This window comes from Gnatocerus cornutus, chromosome 2 (assembly GCF_029298725.1).
Source record: "Gnatocerus cornutus isolate USDA-ARS CGAHR chromosome 2, icGnaCorn1.1, whole genome shotgun sequence".
NCBI lineage: Eukaryota > Metazoa > Arthropoda > Insecta > Coleoptera > Tenebrionidae > Gnatocerus > Gnatocerus cornutus.
The window spans coordinates 6,018,591-6,043,455 of record NC_142234.1 but is presented as its reverse complement, the minus strand read 5'-3'; the positions used below and the strand labels follow the sequence as shown (position 1 = coordinate 6,043,455).

The 24,865-nt window shown below is 33.6% G+C and overlaps 1 protein-coding gene across 2 annotated transcripts in view; it reads right to left on the bottom strand.

Moving 5' to 3' along the window:
- The window catches only part of LOC148178295 (junctional adhesion molecule 2A-like), a 57,617-nt gene that overhangs the window by 10,900 nt on the left and 21,852 nt on the right, over positions 1 to 24,865 (bottom strand). For both annotated transcript variants that reach the window (XM_088029530.1, XM_088029531.1), the window contains exons 3-4: positions 22,069 to 22,283; positions 9,240 to 9,375 (exon numbers count right to left, since the gene is read on the bottom strand). In XM_088029530.1, coding sequence (XP_087885656.1) covers positions 9,240 to 9,375; positions 22,069 to 22,283 — 351 coding nt within the window. The remainder of the gene's footprint in view (positions 1 to 9,239; positions 9,376 to 22,068; positions 22,284 to 24,865) is intronic.

Sequence of the window (24,865 nt, the reverse complement as noted above, 5' to 3'; positions counted from 1 at the left end):
AGGAGAAAGCGGAAGAGAAAATAATACTCTACTGGAATTTATGTAATGACACGGTAATTTCCGATCCACCGTTATATAAACAAGGCGATTATCAGCAATGTATGAAATAAAATATTCATTGTCGGAAAAATTAGAAGCAGCAGACACAACGAATCCATCGAGCAAATTACTCAAATTTTGGTTTAGGTTTTAATCAAATTAAAAACCACGTTTTGACATTATTGCGCCCTTAATGGTCGACTATCGAGTAAAATGGGGATTGTACACGCCATTTCTACACAAATTACACGTATTAAAAAGAAGTTAATGCTGACACCCAAATCGTGAATGTTCTACTGAAATTATGTCAACAGGGAGAGTAAATTAAGTCATTTTCTAAAACTAAGTCATATTTTATTGTAGAAACCTTGTCGGCAGTCGATAACAATAAAGTTTATTTAGAAGACAGGACACACATAAAATGATAATAAATCGATCTTATTTACGACGAAAACGGGCAGACGACGTAAAATAGACACGGTTGTAATTTTATTAGACGTAAAAACGCCCGTCTTTGATGGTGAAATTTTTCTCTGGATACAGCGCTATGTATAGAAAAATTAGTTTGATTGGAGTGCTTTTACTTTATTTCTTTACTTGCTTATGAGATTTTTGCGAGCACTGGCAGTTCTCTATTATACATTTTTTACTTTCATCTAAAACATTTCCAATAAAAGACTAGTCTTGTAATTAAAAGAAACGTCTTTTCATTTAAAACTATTACATTTTAGTATAGAAGAACTGTTGCTTGAGAGTGACTGGGGGAGTAATTTGATCGATTATTTGATCGCTACAGGGTAATTTTTCGTATGTTCACTGAAGAGTGGCGGTCTATTGAAACTTCTCTTTTCTTTTTGACGAGCGAACTATATATGGGTTTACTTATTCGACCATGAATGGCTATTAGAAGTGCGTTTCGGTAATAAATTGCCGCATTTTATAGAATGTATTTCTTTTTTTCCGGGCGGAAACGTGCACCGAATACAATGATGGAACGAAGTTGGAGGTACTTGGGGAGGGTTGCACCGGCGGAAATCATTTTATCGATTAAGGGTGGCTCGACAAAATTAAAGACGAGGAATGGAGTCGACATTATTTATTGTCCTTGCAACAGTCTATAAAAGCTAATTACAAAAAGAGCAAACTGAACGATGCGATTCGAATAAGAATTAATAAACGTTCTGATAAGTTCGGATGGAGCAATTTGCCTGGCGCATCCACCAAAATTTTAACGAAGCAATTTTTAGAGAAGACGCTGCAGTGGATGCGGGAATTTAATTTGGGGTATCAAAATTAGGTGATGCGGTTAATGGGGCAGTTGCCGGCGCATCCACCATAATTACACTAATAGTTAGGTATATTCTGTTAATGGGGCAAAACAAAGGGTCCCTTTTTGTCGTTCCGCCTCTGTATTACCAGCCCTCTGTCGCCATAAATTAATATATCTGGGCGGGCAAGCCAAGATCTAGCATGGTCGCATGTTGTTAGATACGAGACACAAAATGGAATGATCGGTCATTCCCAAGGTTAATAATGGCCGCCTTAAACAAAACGCAATCAACACACGAAACCGTACCTCCGCTATAGTCGCTGCACGTGAGCAAGACAAAGAAAATCGACGATGTATTTTAAATTGTTGCGTGCTTGTCATACTTATCGCACTTATCAAATGACCACAATAAAGCAGACTGTTTTATTACAAGTCTCGAAAGTGCGCGCCGTTGTTCTCTCTGTACATTCGGTTACAAAAGAAGCGATTAATTGTTTTTAGGGTGGGGAGGTAATTGCCTGGAGGATTTGGGCGAATGATATCGTGTTTGTAGTGGATTTTCGGGATTCATGGAAATCATTTGCGGCAATAACGCCGAGATTGAGCGCAAACGAAAATCGGAAAAGGGTTTAATTGCTTGATTCGGTTTCGAGCTGCGGCAAAAACCGTAGAAAGGAAAAGTGGAAAATTTTACTCCCGCCAGCAAAAGTTAGAAATTTACCGGTCAAAAAAACAAACTATAATCTCACGGTTTAATACCTTCTGATCCGAAATCACAGCCCCCGACTCTGCGAACATGTTGTGGCCAGGGAGCCGCCGCAACTGCTCACACTCCACAAATTACTTCAGGCAAACCCTTCGATAAGTGATCGGACACAAAGCACCGGACCCTTCGAACCAAGAAAGTTCCCGCCGCTTTCGGGTTGGATGTTCCAAATAAATCTGTTCAAGCTTTAAATTATCTGGACGTTTCAACATTAAGACGAGCATATGTTTGACAAAAACAAAATCTAGATAATCCAATAAAAAATCTAAATTGTAATTTCAGTAGCGTTGTTAAACCTGATGGAAATCCTCTCGAATTTTTGTTTATATTGTAACATATTGATACATTATTCACGTAGCACCTCGCAGTTTTGCAAATGATACCTGTATAAAAAAAATCATCAAAAGCTCTAAAAATTCGCGATAAAATGCAATAGAGTAATTCCAGCTAAATTCAACCTTTGATCCGAAAAGCGGGCTAAATAATTGTTAAATAATTCGAATATGAACAATGTTTTTTTTTCAATTAAATTCCTTAATAATAATTAAGGTGATTTTATTTTATTCCAACGTTATTGCACATATCGATATCTCAACAAATTCTAAATTAAACAGACGTCAAATTTTTAATTCACCGATTTGAATCTTACCTCATTAATTTAAACAACAGGACGCGTTTTCTCACTAATCCAAATGTATTTTTTAATCTCAAATTACCTACGGGTTTAAGAGCGGTTTAAAAATTGAAAATTTGATATTTTTTCCTACCCGTAACTTTGTTATTCCTCAACCAATTTTATTTATTTTTATGGCGTTTGATAGAGAAAAAAAGCTGTACCACTTTTTGATCTAATTTTGATAAGCGTCGTGTAACGGAACTTTAGAGTAAGAACTTATACGTACGTGGTATATACAGGTGATGAAAAAAAGACGCCCATTCTACCTACCTATCATGTTGCAGCTATTTCTTTCCTGAGTCCAAAATTAAAAATCAAAACAAAATTTGTGCTTTTTTAATTAAGATAGAAGCTTTTTTTTTTAAACAATCACACTCTTTTTGGATACATTTTTTTAAAACAATTTTATTGTTGGAGATCACATTTTTTTACAGTTAATGATATCCTGTGTAAAAGAAGAATAAAAAGTGCTTTAAACCAAGTTTCTTAATTGTTTAAAAATGCTATTTCTTCTTCTGTTACAACATTGTAAAGCTCTAAGTATTAGTTGCTTAGTCACGGAGACTGTCAAATCTAAATTTTATTAGAAAGGATTGAGCAGCATTGCCAAGTTTTTCTTTTGAAAAAAATTCATATTGTGAAAAGGAATGGGTTTAAATTAATTTTGCTTTGATTTCTGAGATGGTTTAACTAAAAAGGACATAGTACTTCCACCCATGAGCACCTTTTTTTCATCACCCTGTATACCTACATTAAGTCTATTAAAATTTGGTCATTAAATAGTCTAGAGAATTTTTTTGTCTATCAAACGCCACAAGAATGAATTAAATCTGTTACCATAAAAAAATATGACGTCGACACTGACATGTTTCTACTGAAAGGTTTTTACGTTACATTAGTGTCAATTTACATAAAAATTAAAAATATGTTTACACAACTAAAAACATCAAGGAGAGAAACATTTCAAGGTAAATTTTTCAATAACTAAAAAAACCAAAGTATGTATAATTTTAATATTTTAATATTTTCGCACGTTGTTTAACAATTACAATTAAGCCATGAATAAATCTTCCATCATTGAGTAAACTACATAAGAAAATATGACCCGCCAGAGGAAAGAGACATTTTTATCAAAGCTCTCCCAAAGCTCCAACTGACTGGGGAAAAGGTAAAACGGCCCGTGTAATGTTTATTTTTAATTTTAAATGATACCCAACCACCTCTACGCCATAATTACATACGTTATACCTTAAAATATTAAAATTTTTATAACGTTTGAAAGTATGCCATGGGAGCAACAAAAATGAATTTGAAAATTTTAATTATAAACTATTTAACTGCCTTATTTTTATCTAAGAAGGTGTAATTAACAAAATTGCAATATTACATGTGTTTGAATGTAGTTTAGCTAATTAGGTATTATCAATTTCAGCGAACATGGATGAACACGCCAGAGAGATTTGTGCATTCAAACTTAATGTTCAAAAACGTTATCAGTATGATAAACCGTCTGTTTAATAATAACTTACAATTTTTGTTTGATTTTGATTATTCAAAAATTATGTATTATTATTATTCATTGTTTAGAAAACACCACCAAATAGATTTGGTTAAATTTTTAATTAAAGTATATTTTAGTTTAAATTTATTTCTTGAAGACAATTTTAAAAGTTGTATTAAGGTGTTATACATTGTTAAATTCATAAAAAAGCAAATGTATATAATGCTCACCTATTGTTGCTACTTTTCAAAACTAGGCGCTAAAGTTTGCAGCGATTTTTATCAAACACTCTGTATACATAAAATGGCCTTTGTTGTGTTTAAAATGTACTTAAATACTCCTATCTCTGATCGCAATTATTTACTACTTAATGTAGAAACACCCACCAACATGGATTTAAATGATCTCTAAATTACATTTTATTTTTATACAAAAAGTGAGTAGTTCTAAATACTAATTAAACATTTTCTATTTAGTGTACTAGCCTGGAAAAGCAGGAAACAAATTTTCCAACTAATTAAAAAATAACAATCTAATTACAAACTGTCGTTCCCATATGCTCATGCAAAATAGATAATGTTTAGGAGCCATACTTTGCAAGAATATTTAAGCTTGTTTTAATTTTAATAGTAAGTGTTTCTTTTTTGTTACTATATTACAAAAAGCGTCTCTAATCTAATTAACAATTATTGTCACACTAATTCTGGAAGTTTTCCAAAAGCGTTCCTCTCGATGTGCCATTGATTATATGTCAAATTGTTGGCGCGATCTCTGGAGGCCTGGTTTAAAGTGCCGGATCAAGTACATTTTAGAAATATCGCTCGCTTTTACGACCATAAAAGGATCACCATACTTCAGGACTTATTGAGACTAACGTTGTGGCGTATTTACGTCGAAGACGTCTTGATGTATTGCGTACGTACAAAAATTGACCATAGATGCGACAAGATTTGATTTATGATCGTCATAAAAATGATTGCGCGGCCGTAAAACTTATGGAAATATATGGGACGGACTCTTAACCCCATTTCAAATACCATAAAGAACTCTGACAAGTGTCGGAAAATTATGCACACACATTACAGAATTTGGACGCTTTGATTGTTTTAATTTAGTTTTAGAAAAAGTAGTAAAACAGTATTTTTGTCTGTGTTAGAATTTAAACGAAAAGCCGTCGTCTCCACTATTTTTACCAGAGAAAACTAAGAGTAGCTTCCGGTGTTTCTTGTGTTGGATGGTACAAATTGAAAGCTTCATTTTATTATAGAGCATTCTTTTTGTTGAATTTGGAATATACGGAAGATTGGATTTTTCTAAAGTCTCTGTCTCTCTCGCCTTGAAAGAATTTGTCACTCTCAGTCCATATGCATGGCAATCTCTCTATACCTGTTAATCATTTAACACCCTCAAAGCGTTTCTTCTCCATCCCTCGCATTAATCTGTCGTTACAACAATGACGCAACATCAGTTTCGTCCTCCCATTCAATCATCCCTCAACTTAGACTCATCGCCTAATTTCGTCCGTCTGACAGATTGCAAGCTCCCAAATCCTCGGTGCAACTTAAGCCAACCTAACTGTGCATCCATCTCTGATATTGTTTAGAGTTTCAGTTCAGAGATGAGTCTGACATTGAATAATCCTTCTTATAAACGAATCACTTGACGTGCTCGCTTAAGCTTCCAAAACACAAGTTCTATTACTATTCACAAAGCTCTAAAGTTAAAAAAGCTCAAAGCGCAAGACTTCAAAAGCTTCTTTAACCCGAACGCTCGGAACAGATCAATTTCCATGTGTAAAAGGAACAACAAACGCACGGTTTCGTTCAGTTGTTTGTTTTCAAAAGTACCTGAAGAGTACCAATGAACGCGGTTGTCGACAACAAACATTTTAGTATGAGGTTACAAGTTTTGACGATTTTGTTGTCGAGAGCATTGCTGCAGCTCAGACAATATTCTCGCTACAAAGCGATAAATCTTTACCCACTTTAACATCCTTCGCAATTGAATTTTGGTGCTTTTTATGACTCCGGCAAGCCCAAAACTGTCCCGTTCATTCCCGTCCACGCCTGTCGAAGTCATAAACACCATGTCAAACCATCCGCTTTACTAATTTATGTTTTCATTTGCTGGTCATTAAACGTCGAAGAAAATGCCGTTTTTAGGGCGCAATTTCGCTTGTGCTCGTGTAGTTTATGGCTTATGTGACGTCATCAACATGTTTACGACACCCGTTGAGGGACCGTAGCCAGCTTGTAATCGACGTCTTACGAAGAATTTACTCGCCATAGTCCGCTCGAGTAGGATTAGCATCTCTTTACGATGGTCTTGGAGAGGAAAAAAAAAACAGAACAAAATCAGGACAAGAGTAATGTTTGCGGACTTTATGAAAAATAAACGGCGCCATCATCATAAGCCGACAACAAGATCAACTTTTATACACACTGTGTATCGTAAACAATGCAATAAACCGAATTCTGATCCAGGCATCGGGCTATAAAAGTATTATTAATGCAGGTAACGGGGCCGTAATTTTCTACTTTACTGGATGTGCCAGAGAGTATTTCGGAAAGAATAGATCTTTGTACGGTCTCCCATGCAGCTCCGTATTTCTAGTCTCGATCTCTAGAGGACGGGGAAAGTTCCAGAACTCGTGGAAGATGTAAAATGTTGATTAGAAGTTCCATTTCAGGCAAGTGGGACAGTTTTCAGTCCATTCAGCTTCCCATATGAAGTTTAGTGGAGAAATATCTGCTAGCTCGGCGGATGTAAATTAACATATACTGGGAGTTTCGCGAAAATAAACTCCTCGGGATTTGTCATTAATTTCATGGAGTCATGGAGTTCTCCAAACAAAAGTTACCTATACTTGTTTTATTCGACATTTTATAATATCTTTTTTGGAGTAACTCGCCCTCAAGAGCGCGCTTTCTTCTGACTTTGAGAGGAAACCACATAATGAAGCGACCTCTCTAACCGTTTCCGTTGCAAAATATCTAATAAGTATCTTAGATATTTATTAGATATTTTGCAATAATTACTATGCATACATAAAGTAAGATTTTATTCGTTTTTTAATTATTAATTTCCATTTTGGAGTTTACCAGCAGAACCCGGCGCCTCCACCATTTTTCAATTTAATGTAAAGTTTTGTCTCCAAATCCAACACCTGAAAATTCAAAGCCTGAAACCAAATTGTTTTCTCATGAATTATTAGAACGCTATTTCTTTAGCTAATATGTTTTATAAATTTCCAAAATCTATTTGCAGGGAGTCAAAGTTAATACACTAAAATGCGGTTATAATGACGGCGAAGGGGAATGAAAATATGATCACATTAAGCAAACGTTGTAAAAAGCAAACTTGTATAAAAATTGGCAAAAAAAAAAAATTTGTTAATGTAATAAAAAATATCATTCTCAAAAAACATACGACAAAATAAAATATAAAATATATTTCAAAAAGTCCTTTGACAACGGAAACTAATTTATAAAAGTTAAAGAATACATATTCATAACAAAAAATTTATAACAATATAAAACATGACATTTCAGGACATCGTTAATCATCTAGATTTCATAATAAATTTAATTTGCTACAAAATCTATAATTTTGTCTTCAAATGATTGCAGCTTTTTCTTTAATTGTAAATGATTTTCTACGTTGAGCCATTTTTATTAAAATCAAAACTAGCCTGCTGCGTGAGATCTTTTTTCTGCAGAGAATTTACCGATTTACAAAAAAGCAATTTTAGAAGTCGTCAGTTTATTGCGAATGCTCCTATAATTTGGTGACAATTTGGCAAATGTGACAGTTCTTGTTTGACATCCCGCAGGAATTGCACTGTGTAACTTGCTCTGTTGAGTTTGGCGCCTACAAAAAATAATCTGCAGGAAATATAAAGTTTTGTTAGACACGTTTAAAAAATTAATTATTTTTAAGTTGGATTATTAATCATAATATTTCTACGAGCTTTAAGCGGTTAAGTAGAAGCCGTTATTTGCGTCTTAACGCTTGTAATATGCAAGATGCAGCCTTTTAATGAATACATTAAAATTAACTATCCGAACTATCTTCATCGATAAACCGAAGCTGCAACTAACCGAAAGTATGCGCCATCGTGCATAGCAAATGCAGCAGGAATTATCAACAACTAAGATTCAAATATTGATTTCGAACTTTCCAATTACACCACCCTAACAATGCCCATTATGATTTGCTTCCTTACTTTTATCCTCAAGACAGCATTATACAACACCGCCGAACGCAAAAATAGCTAACGATGAAACGAAAACCATGAATAACATGTGGTATCCTTCAATTTGGTCGTTTGTTAAGTTTCACAACAATGACGCAACCACTAAGCATATCGTGGTTGATCTATATTTTTTCAGGAAAACTAATATCGCCTTTTGCGAAGCACGTCAGTGGCGTCGATAGGACATCATCAGCTCGAAAATCAGCCGCTTTGTAATCCTACCACCATTCATATCAAATTCATAGAGCGAGTGGCATCGATCGAAATCGTTTAGCATAAAGCTGTAGCAAATGTTAGGCTGTTTCGTTCGCTGGAAAATAAATGCGCTCATAATGACGCTTTAAATCAACGTCCGGATGTAGGGCGAATCACTTCCGGTCGAGAAATGCTCAAAGAATGTCAGATCGTGGCCAATCACCCATAAACACGTGCCAATTTGCTTCGCGAGGTGCGAAGAACCAACTTGCGGTATTAAAGCAAACAGAGGAGCAAACGTTACAAGTGGAGCGAAATCGGCATTTTGTAGCGCGGTGACGAGTGCTTCTAGAAAACGTCATTACAAAGGATTATAAAAAGATTCTTCAAATTTCAACGGAAAAATTGAACAGCTCCTTGAAAAACCGATACCTAAAGAGGTTTTTCTAGGCAGAGGAAGAGGGTGTGGGGTATTTAAGTGAATAACGAGCAAGTAAAAACTATGCAGATTCGATCAAATAAATTTCTTTTACTTACAGACAACTTCCATTCGAGATTCGCTTTGAGCCGAAGAGAAAGATGGCGCTTCCGCGGAGACTTCACATCTATATAAACCGCTTGTCTTCCAGCTGACAGGATGAAGGACCACTTTCCTGCTGTCTGACTTGGACATCTGAAAGATTAAAAAGAATAAAATAAATACACAAAATCGGAAAGATTATGTGCCATCCATCATCCTGGAAAAATATAGAGATGTGGACGGAGTTACTTCTTTCATCCAACCCGATTATTACTTTTTTCAAAAAGTACAAGATTATCTCATTCATTAATCTTCTGGTTGAGAAACGTCGACGAATTAATTAGTGAATAACAAAAAACATACAAAAGAATTCTTAATCCGACATGAAACAGCGAATGATCTGGATATTGTATACCAAGTTCGTTAATGAAATTATTACTTTTTGTGTCTTTGTTATTAACTCAACATTGTAAAATCTTTGTTGTCGGAAACAATCAAGTCATATTCACAGGCTTGTAAAGACTCTGTGCACGCACACGAAATTATTTATGAATCCGACCTATGTTGCCTATGAACCCTGATAAATCAGAACCCGATTAATTCATCCTAAATATATTATGTCTAAATCGATAAATCAATTAAAAATTCCCGCTATTCTATAAAGAATTCGTAATCCCTTCTAAAGCTTGTAAAGTTTCGCTCCGCCAAATTCACTTCGCGACCTTGCGACCTACAGGATAATGGAATTTTCTGAAGTCTCGGTTAATTCTATATTAAAAGTAAACCCGCTCGGTAACTATGTTTTCTGTAAGCAGACACTATTCGGAGTAGGCCATTTTCCATATTAGCCGTGGTCTTTGTTTCCATAATCCATTAAGCCGAGACAATAGCTTGCATGAGTCTCGTTATTAATTATTTACTCTAAGCCTGAAGCTTATACACTTTATTTCCCTTCATTGGAATGTTCTGCTCATTTAACCCTCTAATGAGCGATATTTGCGACGCCATTTCAGTGTAACTTTCGCCGCCATATTTCAACGATGCATTTTTCATGTATCCGAGGATCCACATCACCGTCAAATGTCATAAATTATATTTAGCATATGACACGACGTTTAAATATAAATGTTTCGTTAATGGAATTTTATAAATACATACATATTTATGAAATCTATGTATTCACATGTAACAAAAACAATGTTGTTTCCACAATAACATGCATTCTTCCAGCGATCCTCTACAAGATTTAATCGTGCGTTATAACGACATCCCAAAATACTAGACCTGGAACCGTTCTGAAGTTGTAGACAGAAGTGGAAAAAATATTGGTTTTTACTCTATTTCTAATTCGGAACAATGACCAATGTAAAAATTATTATCAAGCTAATATTATAAATTATAAGAAACTATGATTTCTTTTAAATCTGCGGTGAGACAAACTTGATTAAAAAATAGTTACAGAGCTTATACAGGGTTACCCAACAATAGCAAATATTATCTGCTATGTTTCTTTTATAATCAAAAACATAATGATGATATTGATATGTGAATTAAAAATTTTGTATCGAATTATTTATTAATTCGTCAAAATCCTTTTAGCTTTGAGCTTAAATTTATGGTAAGCCACAAGCCAATCTCCAAGTGTTTTATAACAGTGTGTCTGAAAAAAAAATAGAGGGCTCCGTGTGGGCGCTTTCTTGCAAAAAATTGTATAGATTACGAACATTTGCGTCGCGACGCTCTATTTTAAGCAATAACATTGTAACAATAACATGTAGAATTTGCAACTACATTCATCCGCTAAAGTTCATTTTTGTATCTTTCAAATTATGGATTTTATAGCGCGGACTAGATGACCCAACTTTTCAGTCCAATATCTTTGTTATTTAAAAACGCATTTTGAAGAAATGTAAAAGCAAGATAACCGAAGAGATTAAGATTGTGTAGGCATTGTAAGCGACGCCATTTTCTTTAAACAATTCATTTTATGTGCCTTCATTTAGATTTAAATCATGTAAAGTTAAATTTAATCTTGTAAAGCAATAACAAGAACGGGCTAACAGATCTCAAGAAAAGGAAGGTGGTTTGTTATTTCGATTTTATGCAAATTATTTGAATGAATTGATATCGGAACCGTCAGAATATGTAAAAATTCAAACTTGCCAAAAGTAGGATCAGCAGAAGTGCACAAAATCAACTTTCATTTGTCATTTCAAAAATATAATTACAAAAATTTTTCAAGCAAATAACAAACTATTTTAATGGCAAAAACGACTAATTCTCTTAAACAGAAACAAGGATCCAGACATTTTTTGGTAGACGAATGAAATTTTTATACTTAACATGATAATAATATTCAGAATATATTTACCCATTAAAAAGGCTGCAAAAATTGCATTTTTAACGGTGAAATACACTGAGCTTCAAAAAAATTAAACCACCCTGAAGAAGTAGCCATAGAACATCTAAATTCAGTGCAAGGGTTGATGTCTTAAGACAAATAGGGGAAGATCGGGTAAGTGGAACCACTTTATTTTAAAAATTTGTATTTCGCACAATTTTGGGAATAGAGACTTAATTTTTTTTTTAATTGAAGGTTATAATTTTATAAACACAAAAATATATATTGATATATTAAAGAAATACAAAAAAAATATATAAAAAAATAAAATTTGAACTCCTGCATTTGGTCCCTTTTGCCCAAAGGTACGGGTAAAAGAAACCGGGATAACTGTAACAATATATAAAAGTTTAAAGTACAAAAAAAATTATTTTTTGAGGGCTTAGTTCCAGACGTATGTATAAGTGATTCGTTCACATTATGGACAATTTCTAGTCGGATTTTGTACTTTTCCATGACTGTTTTTAAATTTTTAAAAAATAGCTTAACTTGAGGACGATTGAACCCAGCAGCTCGAGCAATACTTGTTGGTTCTGGTTCCCGTAAACTTAGTTCGTTTTTATGTTTTTTCATACCATTGGTCTCCGGCTTTTCCGTTTTGAAACGGATGTGTTAAATTATTCTTCTCGGCAAATTGGAAAGCTAACTCACATAAATCTTCTTTTGTTAGTCCATAAAATCGTTCATAAAGTTTTTTGATATAGTTAACAAGTTCTCGATCAATATCTGCCGAAAAAACTGGTCTAAAGCGCCCTAATATTTTTGAAGACAAACCTTTCTGATAATGTTTTCTAAGAGTGGGATATGGAATATAAAAATTTTCTGCTGCTTTTCTAATACTCAGTTTTCCTTGAGATATTAATTGTTTAGCACGAGCCATTGCCTCTTCTGACCATGTAGTATCTAGCCCGATTTTGTTTTTCTTTTATAGTTAAAAACCATCTATAACAAATTATAGAATGAAACAAAAGTTTTATAAAATTTTGAGCAAAAGAAACCATGATTCCTTTTGCCCAATTCTTTTTGCCCGAAAGATACAGATTATTTTATGTAAAAGATTTATTTTGAAACCAACTGTTTGGCGCGATGAAAGTTGAAGGTTATAATACCAACTGAATCATTAAACAGACACAAGCATTGCCAACTTTGCAGAATCACAGTTGTTTTGATAATCAGCTTATAAACTAACGAATACCTAGTATTCCAAACCAATATATTCCAATTCCAAATATTCCAATTTTTTCGACATACCTTAGAACTTCAGGTTTCAAACGATGGTCCACCATTAGTTTAATAACTGATACTCACGCCATCTCCCCACGATATGTGGTTTTAATAAAATAGTCGTGGTTACTTTTGCCCAGGTGGTTCCACTTACCCGGTCTTCCCCTAAATGAATAAATTTTAATGACAATCTATTATCTCTGGGGGTCATTCACAAAACTTGATAAGGTCGGGTAAGCAGTTGCAAGTTACCAAGTCAGATAAGGTAATTCTTGTTCAGTTTGCAAATGGAAAAACCATGGCTACCAATAACAGGCTCTAATTATCGTTAAACCTAATTATCTAAAATTTGTAAATATTTGTAATTTCTCGGTAAGCATCTGTAATTTGCGGCACACGTTTGGTTCCCGCAACTTTATTTTGAAGAATTACTACTTTATGAAAAATATAATTGTCGATGTAAGTATGGGACAAATGTATGCAGCAAAACTAATTTCACGTTTACTACCAATACTTGTAGTACAAAATGGCTCTTTGTGCAGCAGTGGTAGCAGAAATTTTTAATAGCAGTAGCAAAGACAAAGAAAAAATGGCTTTAAATAAAGAATTCAAAATAGAAGAGATCTGACATTATTTCAAAGTACGAGAATAACGAGAAAAACTTTTTTGTAAATTAAAGAATTAATTGGAAACCGTGTAATCAGAAAATCAAAACGGGCCAAAGCCTTTAGTGTTGATACACAACTTTATGTCGCCTTAGAATTTTTGGCCAGTGGAGGATTTCAAAGTTAGTAGGCAATACAATCCAGATCTCTCAAGCTTCGACAGGTAGGATCATTCGAGGTGTCGTTGATTTCCTTATAGAAACTGCACCACAGTTTATTAAATTTCCTGAAGACAACGAAAGCATCGTTAACATTAAACAGCAATTTTATGCAATTGGCCAAAACGGGAGACTTTGCTGTGGTTCCCTAATGTGGAGCTATTGACTACATTCATGTATGTCTACAGAAACCATCTAGAGATCCGGAAAAATACGTAGACAGATTTTTTCTTCATCGGTTTTGATACCTTTACCCATCTTGTATAACATAACAGGAAAGCAACACACTTTAATATCAAAATAATTTGACATTACTTTTACATTTCTCATAACAATATTAATAATTTTAAATTTGCAATGTAGGCTAAGATTTAGGTGATTGGTTTGGTAATTTATAGGCGTGGTCTAGCAGATAAATTTTCGTTAAGGTGCTGATACTTTGCAATCGGTTTGTGAATTCCATTGCAAATGTTCCGATAAGTCATTGTAAGGATATTGCAACTTGCAATCCCGGTAAGTGTTTGCAAATCAGTTTTCGTGAATGACCCCCTCTGAAAGAAATTCTACTTATATAGTTCAGCCACGTTCGTCTGAGCCACCATAAAATCATAAACATTTGCGGGCGACCGCAACGGGACAGCTCGTGGTATTTTCAGATTTACGATGACGACCAGACAGCTGGCCTGTTTGGGGATGATTCTTATATTGCAGGGTGCTTTGGTAAATAAAGATCAGGTAGATATTTTAAATATTTGCAGATTGGGTTGTAATAAAAATTCTGTATTATACAAATGAAAATTTAATCCTCCACCTCGCTTTCGCTATCGTCACTTTCATCGTTTACATGTACAATAATTTCAGGAAATTGTGCTTCTGACAGATAACTATTTTTTATATTAACAACATGGTTGCATTACCTTGAATAAATTTGGAGCAGTTGAGTAAAAAAAACTCCAAAGAGTTGGCTTTAAGCTTCTAACATGATGCGGTAGCTTAGTTCCTTTATTATAGAAACCTAAAATCGTTTGTTTTTTATCTAATGGGGATTATTTTTCTCTGTCTTAAAGAAAACGTAAAGAGTAATAAATAACGTTATTTAACTCATTTTTGACAAAAATTTGAGATTGACTCTTATGCTTATAAGGTACCGAGATGTTCAGGTACATACATAAACCCAAAGTAGATAATTAAGGACCGTTAAATGTCATTTAAAAAAATACTAGGGAATGAAAGTTAAATCAGTGGTGGAAATGCTCGTTACATTCAAATTAATTCGGGGTGCTATCCCCCACTAAACTTTTACATTTTCGTATCTTTGCGTTACAACTTTACTTAGTTCGTTGACCTAATTAGGGCCAAATGTAAAAAATTAGATAGTTTACTTTGGAAAAGTTGCGTCAACCATATTGTTAATATAGAAAATAGTTATCTGTCAGAAGCACAATTTCCTGAAATTATTGTACATGTAAACGATGAAAGTGACGATAGCGAAAACGAGGTGGAGGATTAAATTTTCATTTGTATAATACAGAATTTTTATTACAACCCAATCTGCAAATATTTAAAATATCTACCTGATCTTTATTTACCAAAGCACCCTGCAATATAAGAATCATCCCCAAACAGGCCAGCTGTCTGGTCGTCATCGTAAATCTAAAAATACCACGAGCTGTCCCGTTGCGGTCGCCCGCAAATGTTTATGATTTTATGGTGGCTCAGACGAACGTGGCTGAACTATAATATTATGTGTATGTTCACCTGTAGACATGATTTTTTTACCATTTTTTTGTCGTTTATTATATTAGTTCTTATCTTCAGTGGGCTGGGTTTTATAGACAGTGTCATGAAAAATGACACGAGTTCAAAGACGAGCACATTTTCAACAACTTAAGTCTTTTGAACGAGGTCGAATTATTGGCATGTTCGAGGGCGGTTTAACTTTCCGAGAAATTGGTAGACGTATGAATCGACCACATGCAACAGTCAGACTCATGTGGAGGGACTGGCAAGAGGAAAAACCCGTCGTGGAGGCAGTAGACGTCTTAGAATGACTGGTAATCGCAAAGAACGCCTCTTAACACAAAGTGTACTTCAGGACCAACACAAACTGTAGGATAAGAGCAATTGACCACGGAATATCCATGAGTACAATTTATCGCCGAAAAGGCTCATTTAGACTGTGTATACATTCGGAAGTAACAAATAGTGTGGGAATTAATTATTTGTTTTTTTCAGTGCATCAACTTTTTCCACCAAATTTTACTTCTTAAGAGTAGTAAGGCTCAATTTTTTGAAACTATAGCGTAGTTTCATTACGCCAAATTAAGCCGCACGTATTACAAAATATTGTTTTAAATTTTATTAAAATCCATTTACAACAACGAAAGATATTGATGAAGCTCGGAAGTCTTAAGTGGCCACCTTGTATAATTTATAATCATTTTTAGTAGGTTTATTCATTTAACATTTTAGGGCTCTCTTTAATCATTCGTGGCCAATATAATTTTTTACACAATTGTTTACATTTATTATTATGGATTTATCACCAAAATGCATTGCATATTTTGAGTAAACATCACAGTAGTTCGCAACTATTTTCATAGAAAATAACAACTGTATATGCAATAACGAAACTGGTGATTTCAAAATGTGTGATATATGATTTTCAACTAGAAACCTTTTTAATTTAGTGAAATGTACTGCAATATAGGACATGTATCCGTATAAATGGTGCCATCTACTAATTTAATTTATTTTACTCGACATTATGTCACAAATATCTATTTATGTCAACCATATTGTTGATTACGTAGATGTGACAATAAATTTTACATGTTGTTTCAAAAGTTGATCCAAGAATATCTTGCTCAATGCAAAGCAATATGAGTCCATAATTGTAAATTAACTCCAAAAGATGTTCAGTACAGACGGTAATCATTACAATCATTTGTATCATTTAATATTAATAGAAACCTGCAGAGTTATTAATAGAAAAGCGATACAATTCGCTCTTGTAATAAACTCTAATAATGCATTGTTCGTGCAATGCTCGCTCATTCCAAATTATCTTACAAACTAAAATTGTTATTTCATTTTCATTTCTTTATTGTCTGTAATTATTAAAATTAGTGTTCGTCATAAAAGGATAATAAAAGAACGGAAATTACCCCCATGTATGATCTTCGACACGAACTTACTTAATTAAATGCAAGCAGTAAAACGGGAAAATCTTAATTAATATTTGTACGTGTAGCACTGAAAATGGAGTCAAAATTTCAAAACATTTAGTAGATATCCGCGTTGACTAAATTCCCCGTTTTTTAATAACATAGTTACGAGTCCCGCCTCTGACACTTTACATTCACCCTCTTGTCACGAAAAAGCTCCATATTTTAAACCAGGTCCATCCCACAGTAATCACACTGACGTGTTCATTTTTTATTTTTCGCCTTGTATAAATTATGTATAATTATTCTGTTAACTTGTAGCCTCCCGCCGACACGTACTTTCAACGTTCGTAAACAAATTAGTTGCTTTCGGAATAATGAATGAGAGCCGATTATTCTTTGTCGCCTCCGAATTTATCAGAATTTCATCCACGACTAAAGAATTGCAACCTTGTTCTCTACTTTACCATGATAATAATTTGTCCTGATCGCGAAAATGTGACCAGAGTTAAGAAAGCTCTAATTCAATCGATTCGTGTCACCGCCAACAACGAAAAGTTGGTGATGACACAACTTTGACGCCTTATTTATGATCCCAATCTAAACCGAAATGTGCCACTGGTTAGTTTGAAGCTTGACGTTTGACATATCAATACGGAGCGAAAATATTGGAGAGAAATACAACAAACAGACGAGAGATCTCAGCGGTGCTTTTACCTTTTTTTTTTTAATTTGTGCGCGTCAGCAACAAGTCTCAAATGCAAAAACCCCACGCGTGAATTAAATTTTTAAGACCCATCTGTGTGATACTTATTTCGTGCTGTAAAAGCGAGTTTTTCTTGTATAAAAGAGACCACGCGTCTAAAACACTCATCTTTTTTCCCAGGATACCCATATTTCCTATTCTGGCCATTAGAACACGTCCATTTTCACGTGACAACTCACGCGTCAAAGTGTCTATTATTACCTGCACGCATTTGGCAGAAGAAAATGCGATTGGCTTCGGAATTGGAAAATGTAATAGACGGACGTTCGACAATAAAGAGGTGAAAATTTTGAAAAGACTGACAAGTAAAATGTGAAGGTTATTTATGTCTTTTTATAAAGCAGCTATAGGAGTTCAATACATTTGAATAAAATGTTCACGTCATTATTTAGTTCTCCCTATTTTCACCTGAGCTGTTGCCTTCGCTCCCAAAAAGGTCAAGGGCGATCAAATACCAAATAGTTAGCAACAACAGAGATGGGAAAACTGGTAAACTATGTCTTTAATTAAGTAATTCAGGGCTGATGTAAAGTGAACCCAAGATCAGGTGACTTTGGAATGCAAAATCGAACGTAGGCAAGCTGAAAGACATCCTAAGGGCAATTTTTTGCGTTCTTATTTTATACCTAATTGTTTAGCCAACTTTCAAATCAACTTTTCTCCTTGAATCAGCTGAAGTTTCTCAGGTTTTCAAGCATATTTTCACATATTATTCTAAAATTTTTAAATACAGTAGAATCTCGCTAATTGGTATAGATTGGTATTTTCTTAAAAAAAAACGTTAATTCTCAAAAGGACAATGCATTGCGGTCTCCTCAGTAATAGTTTGTCTTCAAGTTTAACTAAAAATTCTTGTAATTCGTTGGTATTTCTTAGAAAAAAACAATTTGTATTTTTATTATTTAAATGCGAAATAAAGAAAAGCTAAGAGAAATAAAAGTAATAAAAAAATAATTGCTTCCTTAGTTAGTTCGTTCCTAGTTAATTGGTCCCCTTGAAAATTTGTCTCCTACTATTATTAGACCAACTAAATACAATCGCCAGAATGATATATTTTTGGAGTCGTGTAAGAAACATCGAATGACAAAATACAGTGAAAACGTTTTATTGGCGTATTTTTTCGATTTATCTAAAGAGTTTTCTCCTTTGTTAATGTGGTCCTATACTTTATAATGAAAGTAACTCTCACAATAAAATGCAACACGTTATAACGTCTCAATTTTTTAAAATTCATTAATTCATTGGATTCATCTGTTACTTACTTCGCTCGCTACGCTCACTGGGTTCGCAATTTAGACTCGTTCAATGAAGAATCATTTTACTGACTTGGTACATAAATAACTATTATATACCAGTGACAATTCTATTGTATTTGATCTTTAAAATTAAATAAAATGAATACTAGAAGTGTAACAGTTGTCAATTTTAGTTAAAATAACATCTTATTTTTTTTTATTTATTATCAAAGATCACACCGGAACGAATTGGGTGCAAATTGACAGAGCCAAATTGACCGGGACACGAAAAAGCCGGAGGCAAATTGACCGGGAGACGAAAAAGCCGGAGACAAATTCACCGGGAGACGAAAAAGCCGGAGACGAATTCACCGGGGGACAAAGTGATGAGGAACGAATTGTCTAGTGCAAAGTTTAGGGGACGAATTCCCTTCTAAATGGTAATTTTATACCTCATTAGAAAGCAAAGATTTCAACTTTTACGAAGTCGTATTACAGTAAAATTCAGAATTCTAATTTAAGAGTTCATGCAGAAATCTATCTACGTTTTTAAAAATCTCATAAATTTGGCTCAAGTATCGTGACAATACCTGCCTCTACCGACGACTTTTGCAGTTTGTTGGAAATCGTATATAATTTAATTACCTTTTCAATTATGTATTACAAAGTTTCAAGATTTTGTAAGTTGTTAAAAAATTGAAAAAAAAACATAAGAGGACGCGGTGTACTTAAAAACAATCTTGATTTAATAACGTTTTTGAGCCCTGACTTGATAGAGCAAAACGGCCTTTGGATTCAGAATTAGAAGACAATTCTGTTTTCACTACTTCAGTACAAATTTCTAAGTTATCGAGATGAGAAAATTTTAAGATTACTGAATTTATTTCATCAGTTTTGCAATCTTAAGGTATTAGAACATTTTCAGGCTCTCAGTCTCAAGTTGTTATAGGAAATAGTGTAAAGCACTAATAAGAGACTCTGAGAATAGAGAAAATCTAAAATAGATTTTTTTTGTGTAATTTGCGTTCTAAATATGGTTTCTCCTTCTATTCTATTGTTTCCACATTAAAAGCTAAGTTAATTGCTTAATTGCTTCGTATGAACTCAAGAATTGCACCCCAGCCCAGGTTTGACTCGTCGACGCTTTCATGTCAATATTTAGAGAATTCTTGAGCTTTTGTCCCGATCAATAAAATCTGCAAGAGAATGATTCTATTTTATGAAAAGCTTTCATTAAATTTCGGAATAACAAATCCGGCGCATTCACCATTTTTGCTTGGTGCTATATTTTCACCTATGACAGCAACATGGATCAATTTTATTGCGCTACTGTAGTTATCAATTTTGTAAACCGCCTCCATTTTTTAAAAACATTGAAAGAATTGCAGTAGTAAACTTTATGACAGTACGCTGACCTGCCCCGTCTAAATTGTACATTTCGCCATGCACTTGGCTCATCGTCCTTCTATTAAAACTTTACAACTTGGCAAACCAATAGCCTTATAAAATAGATTTTACATCGCGTTCAGCAATTTCCGCCCACCCTATACCACCTAGTTTTCCACAATTCATCCCCTTTTAAACTCGTAAAACTCCCCCCGATCGATTTGCGACGAATATTTTTCCCTGTCACGTTGTCGAAGACTGAGACGTAAGTTTCGATGACAGCTACTCAGACTTTCGGATAGTCCTCGAGGGAGGAAGATGGTAAAACGTCTGTTGCTAAACCGCATTTCCATGTCTGAACAACTAAATCGGTAAATTTCGACGGTAATCCAGATCATTCGAGCAACTATCGAACAAATTGTAACAGTTTGTTCGTAATTGTTATTTACGGATGGCACGAAAGGAACTGTTAATCGGAGAGGGAGTTGGAATGACCACGTAATCACTACGTGACAAATATATTTGAGTTTGTCAGTTTGATTCAAAGGGAAATATCACAGAGTGATTTATTTTACTATTAATTTTAGATAATGAATGTAAGGCGACACGACAATTTCGTTAAAATTTAAATAAAATATTCAAAAGTGTATTATTTGCTTTGCTCTTGTTATATTTAAACTCTTATAGTTTCGCAATTTTTTTAACAATTTGAGCAAATGTAGAATTAGGTTCTGTACATCACATATTCGTCATCAAATTTAAAGATATCGTTCGCTAAATTTTTAATCCTCACCTTGACGACCCACGTCAATATTTCCTAAAAAATTCATTCACGAAGTGATTATTTAATACCACGATGCACGGCTTTTCTATTGAGCAGGAACTTAAACTCCAATTCATACCTAGGTAATTACTAGAGCTAATCAATTTTTTAAACTACAATTAGTGTAAAAAATCGATACTAATACTATTGAATTTTTTAGAGCACGTGTTACTTCAAAATAAACGTTTTATAGAAATTAAAGGTAATACAAACAGCTAAAACTGTAAAATCGGTTTCAATATTGTCAAAAATGGTTAATAAGCGCAAATTGTGGCTCTTTATAGAGGTTAATTATACAATTATACAAATTACTTATGCTATGGATTAGTAAAACACATTTGAAATGGATTTGTATAAATAAATTTTCCTGTAATTGGGCCGTTTCATCGAAATTATCGCATTATGGATTATAAAGTCATGATTGTTGTTTAGAGCACTAATTCTCAATAAAAGTATGTAATGAAAATAGTACTCTTTGAAGCTAAAATTTCCGTTGAATTATTGAATACTAATTTTCGTTGGTCAAAAACGTCGTAAAACTTGTCCCACAAAACATGTTATTTGTTAAAAAATATTGACAACGACATTAATAATGTTTTTCTATCTAGCTCAACAAATCGCTACACTTCTATTGTCTGTGAGTGAAATATAAAAAAATACTCTACTCATAGACAAAAATATTGATTCCCGTAATTGTTGTTCGATAATAATGACACTAATCACTACACAGCCACTACAAAACACTCGTTTTATATTCGGATTACATCCATTATATTTATTCAATCCCAATTAAAATAACGAATTGAGGAATAATTCAGTTTGAATTACACATGAAACAAATACACCTTCAATACAAATGAAAAAAATTGTTTTATTTTAAAACCTGTTAACTCAAAATAGAATCAATTTGGCTTTGATCAATTTTAGTGCATAATGGTGTTTGCTTTCATTGCCCCTATATAAATTTACATACAAATGAGCCCGAAATTGAATAAAATATGGACGGAATTGTGAAACTTACATCGACTCTGGCGCCATCAACCGGATATGAAGTAGCTTGTGGTCGGGCTTTTGGTACAAATTTGAAGAATTCTTCATGATCTTTGTACCATTTTACGGCGTATAAAGTGTCATTGCCTAAATCGTAGTCGCACTGTAGTAGGGCCGTTTCACCAGGCACGCGATATTGAGGGACGTTCACACGCACCCATTTTAGACCACCGTTGGCTGCAACAGCTGAAAAAAATAAGCACATTAATTTTGAACCTTTTTTATTAAATTTAAAGCTTTTGCTTTCTACTTCTTACCGGTCTAATCCAGATTTATAAAATAATGCGTAGCTCAATTTTGTAATTAAATTGGAAACTTGGATTTTTCTTAATTTGGTGGATATTTTGCGATTCCCTTTTCTGGTCCGAAAATAAGATGCAAAACAAGGAAGATTGTCATTCGTCAAAATTAATTATATAAAAAATTTGTACTTCTATACAGTGGAACTTCGCTTTAATCCCTTCCGCTAGATCGACTCTCCGGGTAATAAGACGACGAGAAGATAACATTTTTTTTAATGTTAATGTATAACTTGTGATACATAATTTACTTTTAACTATGAAAAATAAGTTCTTTATTGAATCTCCGGGTAATCCGACCTTTGGCCGTTCCGCCCTACTCCTTGGTACTGTAGGGGTCGGATTAGCAAGGTTCTACTGTAGTCCCATTTTAAATTATTTTTAGGCTATTTTTTTAATCACATGCACATGCGTGCAAGATTAAAATATTATTTTGAATATTTGCGTGTCGAACGGATTGACGTCATATTTTATATTCTGCATATCTATTGCAGATTAAAATAGTTAAAAACAGTTCACCAAATTTAAAGAATTACCTACATAACAGGAATACAAAAATCTTCCAAAACTAAAAATCTAAACGAAAGAATAATATAAATTTGGCATTTAGATTTTAAAATAGGTAAGTAGTCTCAGAAAAATCAAAAGAAAAATCTGGATCTGAAGTTTTTAGCTATTTCTAAAGATGCTGCACAACAAATTCAGTCAGTTGGATCAAATTGAATTTCATTGATAAACTTGTACCCGCTGTAATGTAGTTACAAAAAATTACATTTATTTGTCTTTTGGTTAAAATCAACTGTTATAGACTTTGATCACTAAAATCAAACATGGTGCTGATTTTGTTCTTGTATAATCTATTTTCATTTAAAAATTTGTTGAATCCCAATTAATGTGGTTAAAAAATTGATGTTTTGGAGTCATTTGGGTTAAATGTAGTAATAAACATAACACAAGTCCGCTAAATTAATTGTGACAATGTGTTTTTAATTTGGCACAATAGATCCTCTCATTTTTTGCTCCTTTGGAGAAAACAAAGTCGCAATAGCATATTATTTTTGTTGTAACATTTTCCATTTTTTCGGTAAAAAATACCATAAATATTCCAAATGTAAGCTTTGAGTTAATTAAAAATCTCCTATACTGAATAAGTCTTTCATGGGCCCGAGTGTGGCTATTATTGGAACTTCAGGATCTATACTTTGACCTGAATACGTTATCACTTTAAAACTTAATTTTAAAGTCGCTGGCACAAGATGCATTTTATACCCAGAATTTAATTAATTTTTTTATTATTTCTCTACCAAAAAAAGAAAAAATTGCTTTAACTGGCTTTAAACAAAATTTTAAAAATTTTGACAGGTTTTTGGACTTTAAAAGTTTCTGTACATTCAAAATTTCAATGACCTCAGTTTGAAAGTTATTCATATTTTATTGAGAGTCTAAATTTACGTTTAGATTTGCAGATTGTCATGTAATTTAAAATTTATTTGATCAGAGAATTTAACAAAACATAAACCGAACTCTAATTATAAAGTTTAAATAATGTAAAGCCGTTTTAAACCGGTTGAAATAGTCCTATTTAGACAAGAAATCTCTGAATAATGTTAAAATTAAATTGAATATTTTTGTATATTTTAGAACTTGTTGCATGTTTTGTAGTAAGATGCATAAATTAGGTCATAAGTTAGCATACATATTTTTCGTTTTTCAGTCACCGCCAAAACAATTTTCGTCACCGTGCTGAACTTCTTCCTTTTAACTCGCAAACTAATGTTTAAGCCCATTTGGTAGTAATTTACAAGATTAAACGAGAGACATAAAATAAATTCTCGTATTAAATGCTTTATCCTTTATATGTGACAATTATGATCCACAATACTGAAGGTAAGCCTTAACATCAAAGAATCAGTCTGAAAGCCTCTTTGAGATTTAGCTTAATGCTCAAGCATTTTACAACACGGTCGCTTTCATTCTAAATTATAGTACTACCACTTCCCTGCGTAACTTCCGCCCTAAAAACCCGATTTACGCACCATCTTACCTAAAAATTCAGCGAGTTCTAGAGCCGTTACACCTCGCTACACGCTAATAACAATAATTTCGGATAAATTAGAGGCCTCCGAATATATACAAATGTGTTGTGTTTGCGCCTGTAGAAATTTCCCTAAGTCATTCCAACTTAAGCCATTTCACGTAATTGCGCCCTCAAAAGCACAAGTCTTGAAAAGCGTTCTTCCTAACAATTAACCGCTTCCCTTGCATTATACCTCTGTTTATTCGTTGGCAAATTTTACCTAATGTTTCTTTCTTAACGTTGGCCCATTACACGATACTCGGTTTTAACGGTTCGAAACGTTCAAGCGAAATATGGAAACATCGCGACGTTTTCGAAACAATAATAGACGAACAGAGAGATGTTTTGGCGCTTTTCATCTAGTTATAATGGACCTAAAAGGGCGGCGCAGA